The sequence below is a fragment of the Gadus morhua genome, chromosome 16 (genome assembly GCF_902167405.1).
Source record: "Gadus morhua chromosome 16, gadMor3.0, whole genome shotgun sequence".
In the NCBI taxonomy this organism is placed as follows: Eukaryota; Metazoa; Chordata; class Actinopteri; order Gadiformes; family Gadidae; genus Gadus; species Gadus morhua.
In genome coordinates, this window is record NC_044063.1 from 17,476,703 (window position 1) to 17,493,895 (window position 17,193).

General features: G+C 43.5%; 1 protein-coding gene across 1 annotated transcript in view; it reads right to left on the bottom strand.

Moving 5' to 3' along the window:
• grik4 (glutamate receptor, ionotropic, kainate 4) overlaps positions 1-17,193 on the bottom strand; it is a 262,913-nt gene that overhangs the window by 59,316 nt on the left and 186,404 nt on the right. Inside the window, exon 8 of the mRNA XM_030381795.1 lies at positions 13,685-13,738. Within this exon, the coding sequence (XP_030237655.1) occupies positions 13,685-13,738 (54 nt within the window). The remainder of the gene's footprint in view (positions 1-13,684; positions 13,739-17,193) is intronic.

Genomic DNA, 17,193 nt, shown 5'->3' on the forward strand with positions numbered 1-17,193 from the left:
CCTCTCTCTCTCTCTCTCTCTCTCTCTCTCTCTCTCTCTCTCTCTCTCTCTTTTTCTCTCTCTCTCTCTCTCTCTCTCTCTCTCTCTCTCTCTCTCTCTCTCTCTCTCTCTCTCTCTCTCCCTCTCTCCCTCTCTCTCTCTCTTTCTCTCTCACTCTCTCTCGCACACACACGACACACCTGTGGGCGTGTGGACATAGACACTATCTCACGAGTGCACACACACAAAAACACACACACACACACACACACACACACACACACACACACACACACACACACACACACACACACACACACACACACACACACACACACACACACACTCTGTTTGACGATTCGACAGCCAGACTTGTGTATGTTTGTTTCGAGGTATTCTGTTTGAGGGTGAAGTAATGAGATCTCTTGAGTCCCGTCACACACACACACACACACACACACACACACACACACACACACACACACACATACACACACACACACACACACACACATACACACACACACACACACACACACACACACACACACACACACACACACACACACACACACACACACACACACACCCTCAAACACACAGAGTCCATACAGCCTCTACATACAAACAAGCACATCAAATAATCATAAATGTGTAGGCAGTGTACACTCACGCACACAGTACAGCCAAGTCTATGAAATAAAATGAAAGACGTCATCGGCGTAAGCAGATTTATCGACACACACATGCATGCATGTCCATGCACAAACATTAACACATAGACATTAACCAATCCATAATCCACTGGTCCTGTTTCCTGTTTACAAAAGTTTCTGGGTTAGACATAATCAACCACACAAGCCAGACTTTTTCCAGGTTTGTCCATAAAATACTATTGGAGAGTATTGCCATGTATCCTTGTAGCATTACTGAAGCCATTAGCAGATTCCATATGCTGAAATATTTAATTATCCCGGGCCAGTAACGGGGACACAAACTCAATTACCAAAGAAAACCCTCAGGCGAACACAATGGTCACCCACCCCCTGCTGAACTTAACTCCATTAGTTTCTCCTCTGCACGAGGAGAATGAGTTCCAGAATGAGAGAATGAAACTCTCAGCATTCTGTGGAGATAGTCATCAACGGCCACTCTGGAGGAGAGAAATCATCCTCTGCTATCTGCCAAGGCTGCATGGCAAGCAATAGACATATAATAGCATATGATTGAGTAACATTTCTGTAAATTGCATATTGATTTCCATGAAGATAAAGTGTGAATTAATTACATCCTTCCATTTATACAATAGGGGGCAGGGACACACGTTCATGTCTAAGGCGGCTCTCAATTTGTAATGAAATCCAATTCTTGCGGCACAATGCTTATTCTCTAATAACTGGGTGTGTTCATACAGTGTTATTTTCCAATAATTTATTTCATGCCCATATCAATGACCATGTTCATTTAAACTGCACACCAAAGTCCCCTACCTCCTTATCACCACAGTCGAGAGAGCAGTGGATATCACGCTTTTAATGTTTCCTATGAACCAGGTTTGCAATAACAAAAAATGTAATAAATGATAAAAAGTTTGATTTCTCGCCAGCAAAGACTAATTGAATACATGAGGCTGCAGTGGCTAAAGTCCATTCCTAAATTCTCTAAGCCTCCTCACATTCTTTCACACTTCACATTCTTGCACCCAACGCGGCCACACACTCTCCCCCCTACAATTTCAGTTAAGGAGCGAGGAGGGGCTCTGTGAAATAAGTTGTTTCATGTTCACACCCTGCCACTTTTATGTCATTCTCAACCACCCAGTAGGTCCTGCTCCGTTTGCAGCGTTGACCGAGGAGGAGTTTAGCTTGGGGGGCTAAATCCTGCGACGACTGAACGAGTGAAGCTTGAAACATGATACTTTGTTTCAGCCGCTTTAATGGACACATAAATCACAACAATACGCCGTCCTCGCTGCTGCGGGTGGAGCGAGTGATTTGGAATCTATAACTCGAAGAATTATGTCTGACCTGCATTAATAACAGCTTATTTGTGCAGAACAGACCTTATGCCCAGAATAATCCTCTGGCCTCATGGAGTGGGACCATGAATGACATCAATATTGCAGACACCAGCATATGCTCGGAATCTCAAACCGGCTGTTTCTTCCCGTAAAGCATACAAACACATCTGAGCCACAATCTATACTGTTGGAAGAAGATGCAAGCATAAATTTAATCAGAGTAATCACTGAAAAAGGGATAGACATTTTCCAAACGGCCCAGATGCACTGCTCTGTTTTTCAGACACAGGAAAACGTTTCACGGCTGCTCGTTCTCGCAGGAACATTGTGATTTGTTCCTCGCTTGTCACGGCTCTTTCAGAGAGGCTGGAGCGATGGCTGAGATAACGGCGACAGGACAGAAAGAGAGGCTGCAGATAATGGAGATGCAGGTCCATCCAAACACAGCACTCATCATGCTGAAGCCCCTGAGTGGTTCCTATCGATCTCGGGAGTGATTCTCATCAAAACCAAGTAAACCTCTTTGGCTGCTCCGAGACCAGACCTACTCTACTGCACTGCTATAGGGCCTTGCACATCCGAATGCATCATGAGAATTTGGGGGATCCAGTGATGGGGGGCTGTAGTACTGTGGAATCCAAACTCAACTTAAATATATCGTAACCTAGAAAACGTTGTTTTGCCATGTCTCACGCTAGAATTACTGTGACTGTTTTGAACACAAAATGCCTCCCCATAATAGTCAATAATTTCATGGGTAACGGTAAAACCATTGACCTGTCGCTAAGTCACGCGCCCTGTCGTTACCATGACGAACTCTGACAAACAAATCAGACTAGATAACAAAAATATAAGGGGAAAATGTCAGCTGGCAGTATATCAAAGCAGGTTTTGGAGATGTTTTGGGCGGAAAATGAACTAGCAAAATGACTTACATTACGCTATGGAGGAGTATATTCAAACTTAAAAAATACATACAGAAAGTGACAAACTTAAATTCCGTTGGTTTTCTGGCCTGCCACACAGATCAACATTACACACTTTTTCTTGTCCCGTTGTGGCTTGGGAAAAGGGATGAAATCTACCCCATTCTGCAGCCTCTCGGGATACCGATTGTCTGTGTTACATGTACCAAAAGCACATAATTTTTTTTTTTATACAAACATAAATCCCCCATTAAATTGTTACATCATGCCTCCTCCCTGTTGTTCTCGATAGAGTTGTCCGAGCTGATGTCCGAGTATAGTTGAGGGTGGAATGTCATTGGCTCATCTGCGTTCTAAGGGCGGAGCTTAGCGACAGGTCATACCCGAATAGCACTCATACATAATAAACAACATTCCAAAGCTCCTATGCTTCCCAAATGGAGACGGTCAGTATCCACTGATACTGGGTGTCAGCCGCGGATCACTCAGAAGCTGAGACCTTGACCAGCATCCACGACGTGACATATCGATGCCCAAGCCCTACAGAAATCAGCAAATCAGATGTTGGCATGCAAGGCACTCCCAAAACACCATACAAAGTTACCTGCACACATACACATAAAAGCCTCCCGCTTCTTCAATCTCTAGGCCAACATATGTAGAGGTAGAGAAGATCAAAGCAAACAGAAAGACGGCCTTGGAATTTCGTTTTAACTAAGGTAGTAATTAATCTATGTTAAAGTGGGGCAGGGTAATCAGCAGAGGTATTTAAATAGAAATCAATGTTTTCAGTGGAGTGAATGAATGGTCCAGTAATGTGTTTTAATCCACGTGGATAAAGGAGTTCGATCGCCGCTTGTTTTATTTGACATGGAGGTGTCAAGTGATTACTTTTGAATAATAACCTGTGTGCGAAGGGGAAACAAACACTGTTGCTCTGCAGAAGGAAACGAGAACAACGGTTCTCCACTCTTCTGCCACTGCTGCTGCTCTTTCTTTCAGACCTGCCGTTTAATCAAACATGTGATGCCTTACACACAGTACACTGATTAATTACCACCTTATTAAATAACCCCTTGCGGTTTCGGAGTTCATTAAAAGTGCTTGACACCGATGCTTTAGTGAGACTCTGCAATAGTAGTATATAATAGATTTATAAGAGATTGTTGTGGAATAGGCTTATGTGTGAAATTTATCGTGAATAATGAATACCTTTATGTATATTTTGAAAACGTGTAGGACTTAAGGTAGAAATATATCTGACTTAATAACAGAAATGTGTTCACAAAATAGGTCAGCCATGACCACCTCCTATCATTTCTCCAGATTGGAATCAGCAATTGACCGCCAATCATATCCACCTTAACCTGGAAGAGATGGAATTAGGGTCAATCTTGATAATGTCAATCAATTAGATTGCTTTATCCATGTTTAAATCCATTTTAAGAAGCGTAGGCTGGATTGTGCTATTTAATCGTAACTTCAACAATAGCTTCCCCACAGCACCTGAATATGCAGTGAATATGTTCTGAAAATGAAAAGGCATAGGAGCCAACATACCAAAATAGCATGCAGGAGCTATGCAAGCACACTCACACATGGATAGATTAATGACAAGCAAGCAGGAGTTATCCATCAAAGAGAAACTTAATTGCCTTAATGGTTAGAAAATTCACCCCGCAGTATTTGATTTAAAGATTTCTTTAACCGTCACAATCATCGAGTTAATTACCAATTAAGGGAGACATATTATGGTATTTTCCCAGCAAGTAAACATAGTATTTGAGTTCCAGAAAACATGTCTTTGAAGCTGTTTGCTGGAAATAGCTTTTAGGAAAGAAAGGGATTGTACTCCCGGAGCTGAGCGGCCGGGCTGCCGCCGAGTTCCCCCCGCCGGAGCTGCCCGTCCGCTGGTCCACAAAATCGTAGCTATGCTCTGATTGGAGGGGAGCGGGGAAGTGGGAGGTAATATTCAAGTGTGCCCCCTTCCTACGTAGGAGGGGGCTCCTAAACTGACTCACTCGCTTGGTAACTGTAGGCGGGGTACTTTCAGAAATGCATATCTCACTCAAAAAATCATGTACAGACTTTTTTCAAAGTTTGTATGCGTGTGGGAGCACCAGAGACCCAAAACAACACCCCAAATCCCAAGGAAAGGTTTTGTTTTCATAATATGTCCCCTTTAAGAAGCTAATTAATAGTGAATAGTATATCGTAGCACCAACCTCCATGGAAGTGGACAACACTGTTGGGATGCAGGGAGAGTGGTGCTGCTACACACATCCAATCAGTAAAAGGCAGGATAAGTGCACAAATATTGTCATTTTCTAACTCCATCAAATTGCAGATAATGAATTTTTTGTTTGCGTGTGGGAAGTTGTATTTCATTCATGGCGGGTTACGAATCAACAGATTAAGGCAACAATGGAGGTGGAGGAAAGTTTGAGAGAAAATAACCCTTGAGGGAAGCATTAAAGGAAAGCCCATATCAGGGAGGAAGTCAGCGAACAGAAGGGGGGAATTACAGGAAGAGCATCGGAGGCGGCGTCGCAGGGAAGTGAGGTCAAAGGTCGATGGCGAAACGGTAAAGACGGTAGCAAACAAGCGCAGACGCTGAAATGAGGAACAGCATAACATAGTGAGAAAAATATCATAAGCCAAAAGAAGTCAGCAGGCAATTTGAAGTTCACTGACAGGCCCTATAAATCCCGGCCTAACACCCTGGGTTTGGTAGATAAAGGCTGGTAATACAATTGTCAACACTGACTCATCCAGACATGGGTCTCAGAGAGCAAGTGCCGGCAATATGTCAGACAAGCAGTAATGTATAACATCCATTACCCGACAGATAGAAACCTACATATAAAGTCACACTTTGGGAATGGTCTTGATCTATATGTGAATATTGGGTGAGAGTCATGGACTAGCAAAAGGACTATTCGGTATTTCGCTGCAAAATGTGAAGGGTAATTCATGGCGTGACAGCAGGTATATTTCAGACTTCTTAAAGCACGCCATTGGAATGATATTTGTACTTTTTGATAACGCGAGCTGGGAGTCATCCCACACCCTCGCTGGCAGTCTTAAAACAGAGCCTTTCTGGGAAAACCGTCTCATACGCAGCTCAAAACAGCTACAACATTCACACGGCGCCCAGGGGTCTCTGCGGCAGTCTTTTTACGTGGTGCCTTCCTGGTGAGTGTATGCATGAGTCACAAAATGTCAACGCGTCCAACGTAATTGGGTCGCCCGTGATGGGTGTAATTAGGGAATATGAAGGGTATTAAGACACTTCTGCACAAACCATCTGCCGAGATATGATCGGGATCTGCCGACTTTATTCAGAGCTTGTTCAAAGGGAACCCCTCAATTTACAACATTATAAATTATATCTCGTAGTCGTATATGTTCGACTCGTATTACGTGATACAGGTACATACAAATCTACATGCAGGTCATACAACACGACCCCAGAATGAACGATATCAGCTTTTTGCAGTTTTTACGCGAGACCATCAAACATCTCTGGCTTAAATACCCATCGGTCGACGTGAACATTTCGACATGATAATGACATCGTTTATATTCTGGCTGGATGCTACTTCTATTGTCCCTTTCCACACATGCTATTACCTTTTCTATTACTCAGTTGATTGAGCCTCATATGCTGTGTCTAAACAGGAAAATATGCACTTTACATAAGCCGTAGAGGGGAATTAATTAAATCCTAATCATTTTCACAGTGGGTGCCCTCTAAAGCAGTTTGCCTTACGAGCATTTTTTGGACTGATGAATGTTGTGTATCACAGCAGTAATGCAGAGAGCAGGGGGTAGGGTTGATTTAAAGCAATGATTTTGGGGATTTTTATTGCCACACTAAATCTATTTATTTTAGTGTTTGCAGATATGAAACACAGACCTTAACCCTTTCAATACCAAGAGAGATAGAGGGGAGTCAATAGAGATTGACATCAGAACTAATGAAGGACAACCAAGAGAGAAGGATAACAACTTAGGGAAATTAAAAGTATGAGGAGTGGAAAAGAGTTAATGTTTATAGGACATAATATGGAAAAACATGGCGGATGGGGAATCCATGTTCATTGAAATGTGATTTCCATCAGGACCAACCTGCTGTATTTTAATAACTAACAACGAGGGGGATAGAGTAATCAGAGGCAGGGGGCATGGAGGAACCCAGCCAACCCGGGACCCCAGCAGGCCTACAACAAGTGCCCATGGGCACAGCAGTATCTGGGGAACAATGGGGATTAACCAGCGCAGAGAAAACAGCCGCCATGCTGCAGGACTAAAACCCAGCACCCTTTTGTAAAACGGTCCAATCAGCTTCACTGATTATAAATCCAAATTGGCAAGTTGGAAAGTGTTTCTTTGTGTGCCGTGTGTCAGTCTGTGTGTGCGCCCATGTGTTTGTGTGAACAAGCTTGTTGTTTACATGAGCTCTTTTTTTTATTAACAAGGCTGTTAATGCTTTGTGCAAACTGTCATTACTGGTTGTGACTTTGTGAATTTGTTAAAGAGAAAATAAGAACCAAATCCAATCTGGCAAACACAGCAGGACGCAGGATAGTGTTAGTGGTCGAGTCCTAGCCAGGAAGGAAGTTGGTGCGAAGCGCCTGCTGCCTGGTAATACTGAACAGATCAGAAAAGAGGCAGGGCAGGCAATAAGATAAGCAGCAATACTTTCAACAAATTATTCTACTGAAGGTGCTATATGTAATATATGCTCAACAGTATTGACAATTATCGACCTATTGCAATAGCCAGTATCTTGTCTAAAGTACTGGGGAGAATACTGTTAAACAAAGCTAGAAATGTATGTCCTTACTACTGACAATCAGTTGGGGTTCAAAAGAAAGCATGGAAATGACCGTTGTATCTATGCTCTTAAAGTTTAATGCCGGCGAAAATTGAACCCAGGGTCTTCGGCAACAAATTTTACTTGACGATCTCCCCTCTTGATACTTGACTGTTTTAAATGTGTTTGCGTCTCTATTATATTATTTACGGTAGCAGGTAATCGACTTTTGTGGACTTTCTGGAAACATGGACCTACCGGTAAGGAACAGACCTGAAAATAGTCTTTTTTAATAAACTTCCGGTACGCTAACTAAGTTGTTGATGCTTCGTTTTATGTGTAGGGACCCTAATCATGCTACTGCAGAGGTTGAGTGCTATTTTGAGCAGTATTAGTGGTTAAAAAGTGCTGATTTAGAGGCGTTCGCGGTGCCCCTAACTAATAACATGGAAGCCAAACATTGCGCCGCCGCCGGGCAAACTCCATACTCGATTTACAATGAAAAAAGTATCTGGAGGGCTTATTCGATGGGTATACATGCCAAAACAAAGCCCCTTGGTTCAATTCTCGCCGGAGTTACACTTTAAAGAGATTGTGTTCAGGTACACAAGCCTGAATTCATCTGTATTCCTATGTTTTATTGATGTGTCAAATGCATTTGATAGAATTAATCATGAACAATTGTTTGTTAAATTGCTGGATAGAGGGTCCCCTAATTTCTTTGTGAGAATTTTTGTGTTTTGGTATGCCCATCAATCGTTCAGGTTAAATTGAACAATGTTGTATCTGCTCCATTCTGCACTAGTAGCGGAGTGCGGCAAGGAGGAATTTTGTCTCCAATTTTATTCAATGTATAGATCAAAAAGGGGCTGTCTTGTGGGCAACACTATTGTTAATCGTCTTATGTATGCAGACGATGTCCATATAGTGTGTGCTGCAGCAGATGCTGAAGGTGTGCTCACAGTATGGCCGTGATGTCATAAAGTATAACGCTAAGAAAAGCCACATAATGATAGCCCTCTTGCAGTGTGTGAGGATTAATTATATAGCCAGATTATGTCATATCCGATGACTGGTCAAGCTAACATGCTTCTAAGGAAGTTTTCTATGTGCTCTGACTCTGTGAAGTGCTCCCTGTTTAGAACCTACATCACACCGTTATATACTGCTCAATTGTGGTCTAACTATAAGAAAAATAGTATGCAGAGGCTCAAGGTAGCATACAATGATTCAATGAGATTGCTGCTTCGTGTCCCTATTTGGCATAGTGCCAGTCAATTGTTTGTGTACACTAGCGCGGCAACCTGTGAGGTAGTCTTAAGAACACTGATGTTTAGTTGTATGTGTCGCCTGGAGTCAGAGAACCACATAATTGAAGCCCTAGTCAGCCCTCTGAAAAGCTGCTATAGATTCAGTTCTAGGTTAAGACGGCATTGGTGCAATAGCCTGTATATCCTATGGGCTGATATGCAATTTTTATGTATTTTTGTGTGTCCTTTTTCATACTATTTATACTGTATGATGTGTTGTATGGACCTTGGTCTGCAATAAAGCTTTATAGATAAAATACCTTTCGTTATATAGATAATATACCTACCTTAATACCTTTCCATTAGAAATAATGTAAATGTTATACATTAGTTTGCTCCATATTTATCCATGCAGTACAGTATGTTTGTGGATGCATGTGCGTGTGTGCGTGCGTGTGTGCATGCGTGCGTGTGTGTGTGAAGGCTTGAATGTGTAGGAATGTGTTGGCAACTCTCAAGGAAAGAGAAGAGATGCATGACAACGAGTGCAGTGACAAAAAGGATCAGGGGCATGTGAAACATGAGGACCAAAATAAACAGGGGAGGTGGAGGGGCAGAGGGAGGAGTGAAGGTCTTCGCTTTGTGGACACAAATCATATGTCAAGCATGTCAGTGGTGTGTGGGTGTGGTTTTTGAGTGCGTGTGTGCGTAAGGGCATGCTTGGACGATGGTGTAGACACGATGGTGGTTGTGTCCATGTTTAGGTGTGTGTGTGTGTGTTACTGTTTTTGCGCGCACGCGCGTGTGTTTGTGTGTGCATGTAAGGACATGCTCGGACGCTTCCATGGATGTGACGTGTCTCGTTTCTTGGTGCCAAGGAGCATTGGGTGCCTTCATGTAAACCCTGACGGCCTGCCAAGCAAGAATCCTACCAACCAAACGCTTGCCTGTCCTTCAGATGACATCAGGCCATGGCGGCGACATATGAGGGAACGTGGCGCCGCCAATGTGATTTATTCGGCGACGATTGGATCACAGGCCACAAATCACACAGAGAGGGGAAGATGTGAAGGCGTGCCTATGGAAACCAGAGCCACGTGTGTGGCCGTTGTTTTCATTGCCCATTATTTGGCGCAAGGAACTTCTAACTCAAGCCGTGAATCATCCGTTTTGGAGATCTGAAGTCATGCATGTGTTTGAAGTACTTGAAGCCCTTATAACTAAGAACCAAGCCTTTCAGAATAAAGATGTAGGAAAACATAAAAAACACAGATTTATCCTCTGGGTCTCTTCTTGCGTATTTCACCCACACTTTAAACACTGTGGACTGGGTTCCCATTGAAAACACTAATTAGGTCCAGGATGTAAATGGCTGGATTTATGAGGATGTAATGAAGGGGCCAGTAAAATAAAAGATATCGCTCGTAGCATTAGCAACCCCAAAGAAATAGGGCAATCCAAGTGTTAAACCTGATCAGTATCACTTACCACAGGGAATGCTTGTTTCATGAAAATTCATTGCTTTAGAATGTCGAAGGACTGGAGCTTGGGACGTGTGCAGGAGGAATCCCCACGGAAAGGAGCAAAAGGTATATCTGAGACAGGCGTTAAGAGAGTCTGACAGGGCTGTCGCAGTATTTATGTGACCTGCTCTTTGTTGTTCATAAAGGGATCACCGGGTTTATCTCTATTCCCCAGAGGCTGGAAGAGGCTCCATCGACGGTCAGCCACAGTCATAGATGAACATAGGGAAACATGAGCAGGCACACACACACACACAAACCATCACAGGCACACACACACACCGCACACACAGGAATGGCATTTAAACGCACACTCACGGACACACACGCAGGCACGCACGCACGCACAAACTATCTATGTCGCCATGCATGCTAAAACGTGCACACACAATCATAAATATATCTATATATGTGAATGTCATGCATACATTTCAATGTCAAGCAGCAAATATGAATGAATAAACAATACCCTTGCTTCTTTTCATTAACCAATTCAAGAAACACCCAATTGTAAATGACACCAGAAAACAATAAGGAACGCAATTGCCTAATCGACAGCTGCAAAACCCAAAGTACATTAACAGTGGCCACAACCAGGTTTTCCACACTAGGATCCCCCCCCCCCCCCCCCCAACCCCAAGAGAAGCAGTGCAGTTGTCTGCAGTGAGGAGAAAGGAGGACTGCCATCATGAGATGATTCCGGGTAAACAGATTAGTTAGGGGAACGGTCCGACACATCATTATTCAGAAGTGCCACTTTAGGAGATGGATGGAAGTGTCAGTGGAGTAGTGAGAGAAGGTGTAGAAAATGGTGAGGACAGAGAGACAGAGACAGAGAGAGAGAGAGAGAGAGAGAGAGAGAGAGAGAGAGAGAGAGAGAGAGAGAGAGAGAGAGAGAGAGAGAGAGAGAATAAATGATGGAGATCAGAAAAGAGATATAAGTGACACCGGGTAGAACTTAAGGTAATAGAGAATAGATATGTGGCTGGGGTGTGGAAAGCGATGAGCTGTTTTTTTCTGGATGGATGGATTGCATAAGTAAGCTTAGAAGAGGATGTGTTCAGCATAATTGAGCATTCTGTCTCTCTCTCGCTCTCTCTCTCTGCGCAAGTAATACTACACTCTTTGGGAGTGGTGGATTAATTTGTGACTACATCTTTGTTTTGATTGTCATGACTGTGGTATCAAGTTTATTTAACACAGGCCAGAGTTAGGTAGATGAATCATTAGCATCTGTGATAATCCCTGGGTTACGGAGGTTTTTAACATTACGCAAATGTCAATATTATTAACACTGAAACCTTGTAGACTAATATGCTACCAACTGACAACAAAGTTTTCTGCAAGGTCAGGTTGCTTTATTTGACTGAGCAGTCTGTGTAAATACCACCACACAGGAACACTGGAAATTAATTACAGCTAACTACTTGTCCCCTAACAACTCATTAAGCCACTTGGGTAAATTGACTCTGTGTTTGGCTGAAGGACATTTGAACAAAAAGAAGTGTGTTCCTGTGGGTCTGGAACATCCATTTCATGATACCAAGTTAACATAGACACTGGTGGTGTTTTGATATATAGCTTTAAAGTAGCTGTAAACCAATAATGGGGCAAAAGTCAAGAGTGTTCGCAAAGAAAATACACATATATGGCGATAATGCTAAGAACAGAGGATCCCAATACCAAGGTAGAGGAGGACACTTAACGCACACACACAGAATCAACTACCATACACACAGGACACGACAAAAACAAGCATTTAGAAGATAAGTGGGCTCATAACCCTCTAGCTCGCTTTTGGTTCTATAGCAGAATAATTTCACGAGCGAGTGGCCTTAATGACCTTGAGGCAAAGAAAAATCTGATTTATTTTGTTGGAGGCAAAAAAAATAAAAATGACGTTTATTTTGAATAAACGTGGACAAAATATCATCCGAAGTTGCCCTTTTAATAGGATGCCTTGAACATTAATAAAACATTTAATGAAACCATCATCACACTGCCTGAGACTGGTTCTCACTGGAAGCCCTTGGCTGGGCGTATAATAAGCTAAACTGTACCCGCGCAATCTATGGACCAACAGTCCAATCCTTTATGCACACATGCATGCCCATGTGTGTGTATGTGTGTGTGTGTGGTTTGAGATGTGCACACATCAAAGCCATTCCACTGTGTGCAAATAGAGACAGATTTCCCGCGAGGGCATGCAGCTAACGGGACAACAACACTTCCCCTTGCCCACGGCTGTGAACCCCGTGTCAGGGGCCGCACCCCGGATCACTTTAATGACGCCAGCCCGGGCTCTGACCGACGCCATGACTGAGCGATGGACACCTTTTTGTACTAGGTACTGCTGGTTGGAGGATGGTGTTGCGTGTGTGTGGGGTGGGCTGGAAGTGCTTAAGGGGATGGTCATCCATCAATGGCGGGGTCCCTGTGCCGTGGCTGGCCCTGGGGGCCAAACCTAGTAATGCCAGCGTATCAAATATAAGGAACGCAATCAGAAGGCTAATTAGGGGGCAAAGTGGGGGGGAGGGGGTTGATAGACTCAGGGAGAGGGACAGGGAGACAGCCTTAGCGGGAGAGAGCGAAAGAGAGTGAGGGAGAGGAACAGGGAGGGAAAGAGATGCAGAGAAAAGAGTGAAAAGGAGTGAAAAAGAGTGACGTCTGTGTGTGTGTGAGAGAGAGAGAGAGAGAGAGAGAGAGAGAGAGAGAGAGAGAGAGAGAGATGGAGAGATGGAGAGAGAGAGAGAGAGAGAGAGAGAGAGAGAGAGAGAGAGAGAAATTGCAAATGTCATGCTAAAAAGGAACCCACTGCTGGTCAAAGGAAGAGTATTGAAGAGACATGAGGCATGAGGCCTGTGTGAACACGGTGGAGACTTCCCCCAAGAGGCTCGTAAATTACACATGATCTTCATGGGTCCATAAAATCAGAAGTATTTTCACCTTCATACATTTCCATTAGAACGCAGCGAGCAATGGTAATGTGAGGTCCAGCATGTGAAGGGAACCGTATTCCCTTAAGAAATGGACTAGATCAAAATCAAGTCGAGTTTCTTTTATTACTCGTAATAGCACCAGGTTTTGCAGGAGCTCATTTGTCCCGAGACATCAGTAAGATTGGTACAAAGGCGCTTTGAGAGGTTCTTTGGTTGACGGTGCCTTACCAGAGACGTGAAGATGTAGGTGTAGTAGACCGACATCATACCCAGCTCCGAGGCCTGGAGGGAGAGACACAGCGAGACAGAGAGAGAGAGAGAGAGAGAGAGAGAGAGAGAGAGAGAGAGAGAGAGAGAGAGAGAGAGAGAGAGAGAGAGAGAGAATGGGAGTAGTGAATTGGAAAAACAAAAGGGTGGTTAGCAAAGAGGAGAAGAAAAAGAGAGAAAGAGGGAAGAGAGGTCAGTGGTCCAGTGTAACGTTAACTTTTATAGAGCAGCAGTGAGATCAAATCCACATTTTGATAAGAGCATACCCGTTCTTATCGGAAGAGGAGTGTGACTCTCAATGAAGCAATTAATTCTGCTACTGTATTAGTATTCCGCCACATACTCAGCCATACAATTTGATTAAATCAAAGTCACTCGGAGGAGCAGTGGCGAAGGGCAGGGTGAACTTTTCATAGTTCCATTTCATTAAATTTAGTGAAAACCTGAGACAGGAAAAAATCAGTATTGTGCTATATTGAAATAATGTGCTACATTCTATATCCAACCCCCTTAATGTACTTAATACATCAAGCCTATAAATATAAGATGGGTTATCAACCTCATTATACATTCTTAAAATGTAATTATAAGTATGGCAAATTATGAGTTGTTATTTGAAGTCTGCTCATTGTTCTTACAGCTAATCTTGTGCAGTACAGCTGCTGTCATGTTGGTAATTGCAACTTATTTTTGATGATTTTCCCCAAAATACAAATAAGGTGGTTTTAAGGATTAATTACAAAAGGATAAACAAAACGGACCAAAACACTTCAACTCATGTACTGAACCTTTCTAGCTTACAGAGTTGGCTCACCTCTGTGCACCAGCTCACATAACTGATTAAGCACAGCCACACAGCAGGACCAAAAAAAGATAAATGTTTGACTTTAAATTAAATGAAGGACATAACTTCAACTGTTTTCATCACTGGCTGACAACAGCCAACCTCCCACACAGAGTACAAAATGATGCCAACCCCATAACTGACAGCGAAAAACCAACTTTCTTCTTGATGATTATCATCAGCCTATTTTCTGGGCTGCCTCTACTCTGCCCTGGCCAAACCCTCCATACCCTGTCCCTCCACAGCTCCTACCAATGTCCTTCTGTTACTGACCTGAGGTCAGAGTTAATTGGCAAAGCAGCTTCAAACTCTTGATAGATTTGATGCAGCGGATGCATGTCCTGTCCGATCATGTCGTGGCTTTGGTTGGGGTCATGCGTGCTACTTCCACACCATGGCACATGAACTGACATGTTCCTTTTAAATGATTAATTGGCTTAAAAAACAACTCTACAAGCAAAGTCATGTAAATTACTCAAAGAAACCAGATTTTGGAAGATAAATGCATATTAATCGAATGATAGTTAGATCTTAAGTGAAGGCCTGCTCTTGGCTATAAGACAACAGTGACTGTTTAATGTAAGTCCAAGACTCTCTGGTTGTGCGGTTTAAGAAACAAATTAAGAGAGCCGCAGAGAGCAAAAAGCCAAGCAAAGAACAAAACGGTAAGACGAGTAAAATAGACGACAGAACGAGAGAAAAGAAGTGCAAGAGAGAAAGAAAGAAGAGAGAAAACAACCCAAGCCCCAGTGTTCTTTGTGTTTCGGTGTTGCTATGGTCACAAGGTGCTTATTGATGGCAGCTTAACTTGAGATGACAGAGCGGCCTCGTGAAAAGAGGAGCTAGAGAGTAGCACAGTAAAACCGCTGATCGCGGTGGTGTACGGCTGTTGGACAATGTAAGTCCACTGTTCCCTGGTTCCCCTTCAAATGGCTGTCACCTTCGTTCTCTCATTCCATCCATTGTCTCCCGAAAGATAATGAAGTGTGTTTTAATTACATCAACAAGGCCATATGGCACTTGGGCAAGGCTCTGCCGCTGGCTTGTTGCTACCGGTGCCTTTGTAGATCACGGCATCCTTTGTACGCAGCTAATAGAAACAATCAATGCACACCGTTGGCCTTTTGTTTATGCCATTGCCCTCCAAGGTTTTTATATTGTCTCGGAGTGTCGGTGCACATTTGGTTTTTAGGCATCATGGCAATTATCAAAAGGTCATGTTTGTATTTCACAGACGTCATTTGCATATTGTCAATCATATTGTGCAGCCGTACGGGGGGGGGGGTAGTTTAAGTGCAATATTTATTCATAACGTCAAAGTATAACACTTTAAATAAGAATAATAAGTCAAAGTTAGATCAAACTAATAATGCATGTATTTAATTTTAGACCGCTTCCGTTCAGGTGTTAAAAATAATAATCATACTCTGGGGGGCCAGTGGGGGGGCCAACCTCTGACCAGGGGCCTGGCTACGCCCCTGTGTGTGTGTGTACGCTAAGTTTTTTTCTGAAACTTTTCAAATTATTTATATATGATGGAGAAAAAAAACAAGACTTCCAAAGTTCAATTACTGCCAATGAACTTGAGCGTAAAGTCGTATGTTCAACTTGGAGACACTTTGTTCCCAAGGGACACGTGACCGGATTGTCAGTCAACTTTCTCTATTGAGAGTGATCCCGCTTTTTTGTACCCCACTGTACTGTAGTCCCACTGCCGGAACCACACCGTTACCTCCACTGGGCTTTATCCCCACTGAAGGAACCACACCGTTACCTCCACTGGGCTTTATCCCCACTGAAGGAACCACACCTTTACCTCCACTGGGATTTATCCCCACTGAAGGAACCACACCTTTACCTTCACTGGGCTTTATCCCCACTGAAGGAACCACACCTTTACCTCCACTGGGCTTTATCCCCACTGAAGGAACCACACCTTTACCTTCACTGGGCTTTATCCCCACTGAAGGAACCACACCTTTACCTCCACTGGGCTTTATCCCCACTGAAGGAACCACACCATTACCTCCCCTGGGCTTTTGCAGACAAATTACGGTGCCATTATTATATAAATATTTAAAATATAATATTGAACTTTCCCAAGTTCCTCACCGTTCTCTGATTCCCCCATCGTTTCTACCTGAGAATATCCAATGGAAGATTGAAATGATGATGAACGAAAGAGAAAAGTGCGAGGCTGTCTTGAGATCATAACTCATCAACTGATGCAGTCAAAGTCATCAAAATGGACTAACGACTCGGACCTTCCGGTGCCCGTGGATGGCCTGGAGCTGGGGACGTGCCAGCTAACGTGACCAGGCCCCAGGGGCGTGGGCGACCGCGTCGTCGTCCCCGTGAGAAACACAGGCCGCCTACGACTCTCCGGGGACGTCCTCAGCAGCTTGCCCGCGGGCCCGTCTTATTAACCGTGTGATCTGTTTACGACCCTTGCTGATTCCCGGATCATCTTCCAGAGAACACCATTACGGCGTCGCGCCTCCGAGCGGCATATTAGCACAGTATTTATTTGCATTTTGTGCGGCTGTTTTATTCCCACCCTATTCGGCGCGGGGTTATATAAAGACCTCATTTAGCTCCTATCTGTATGTATAGCGCTTAGCCCCAA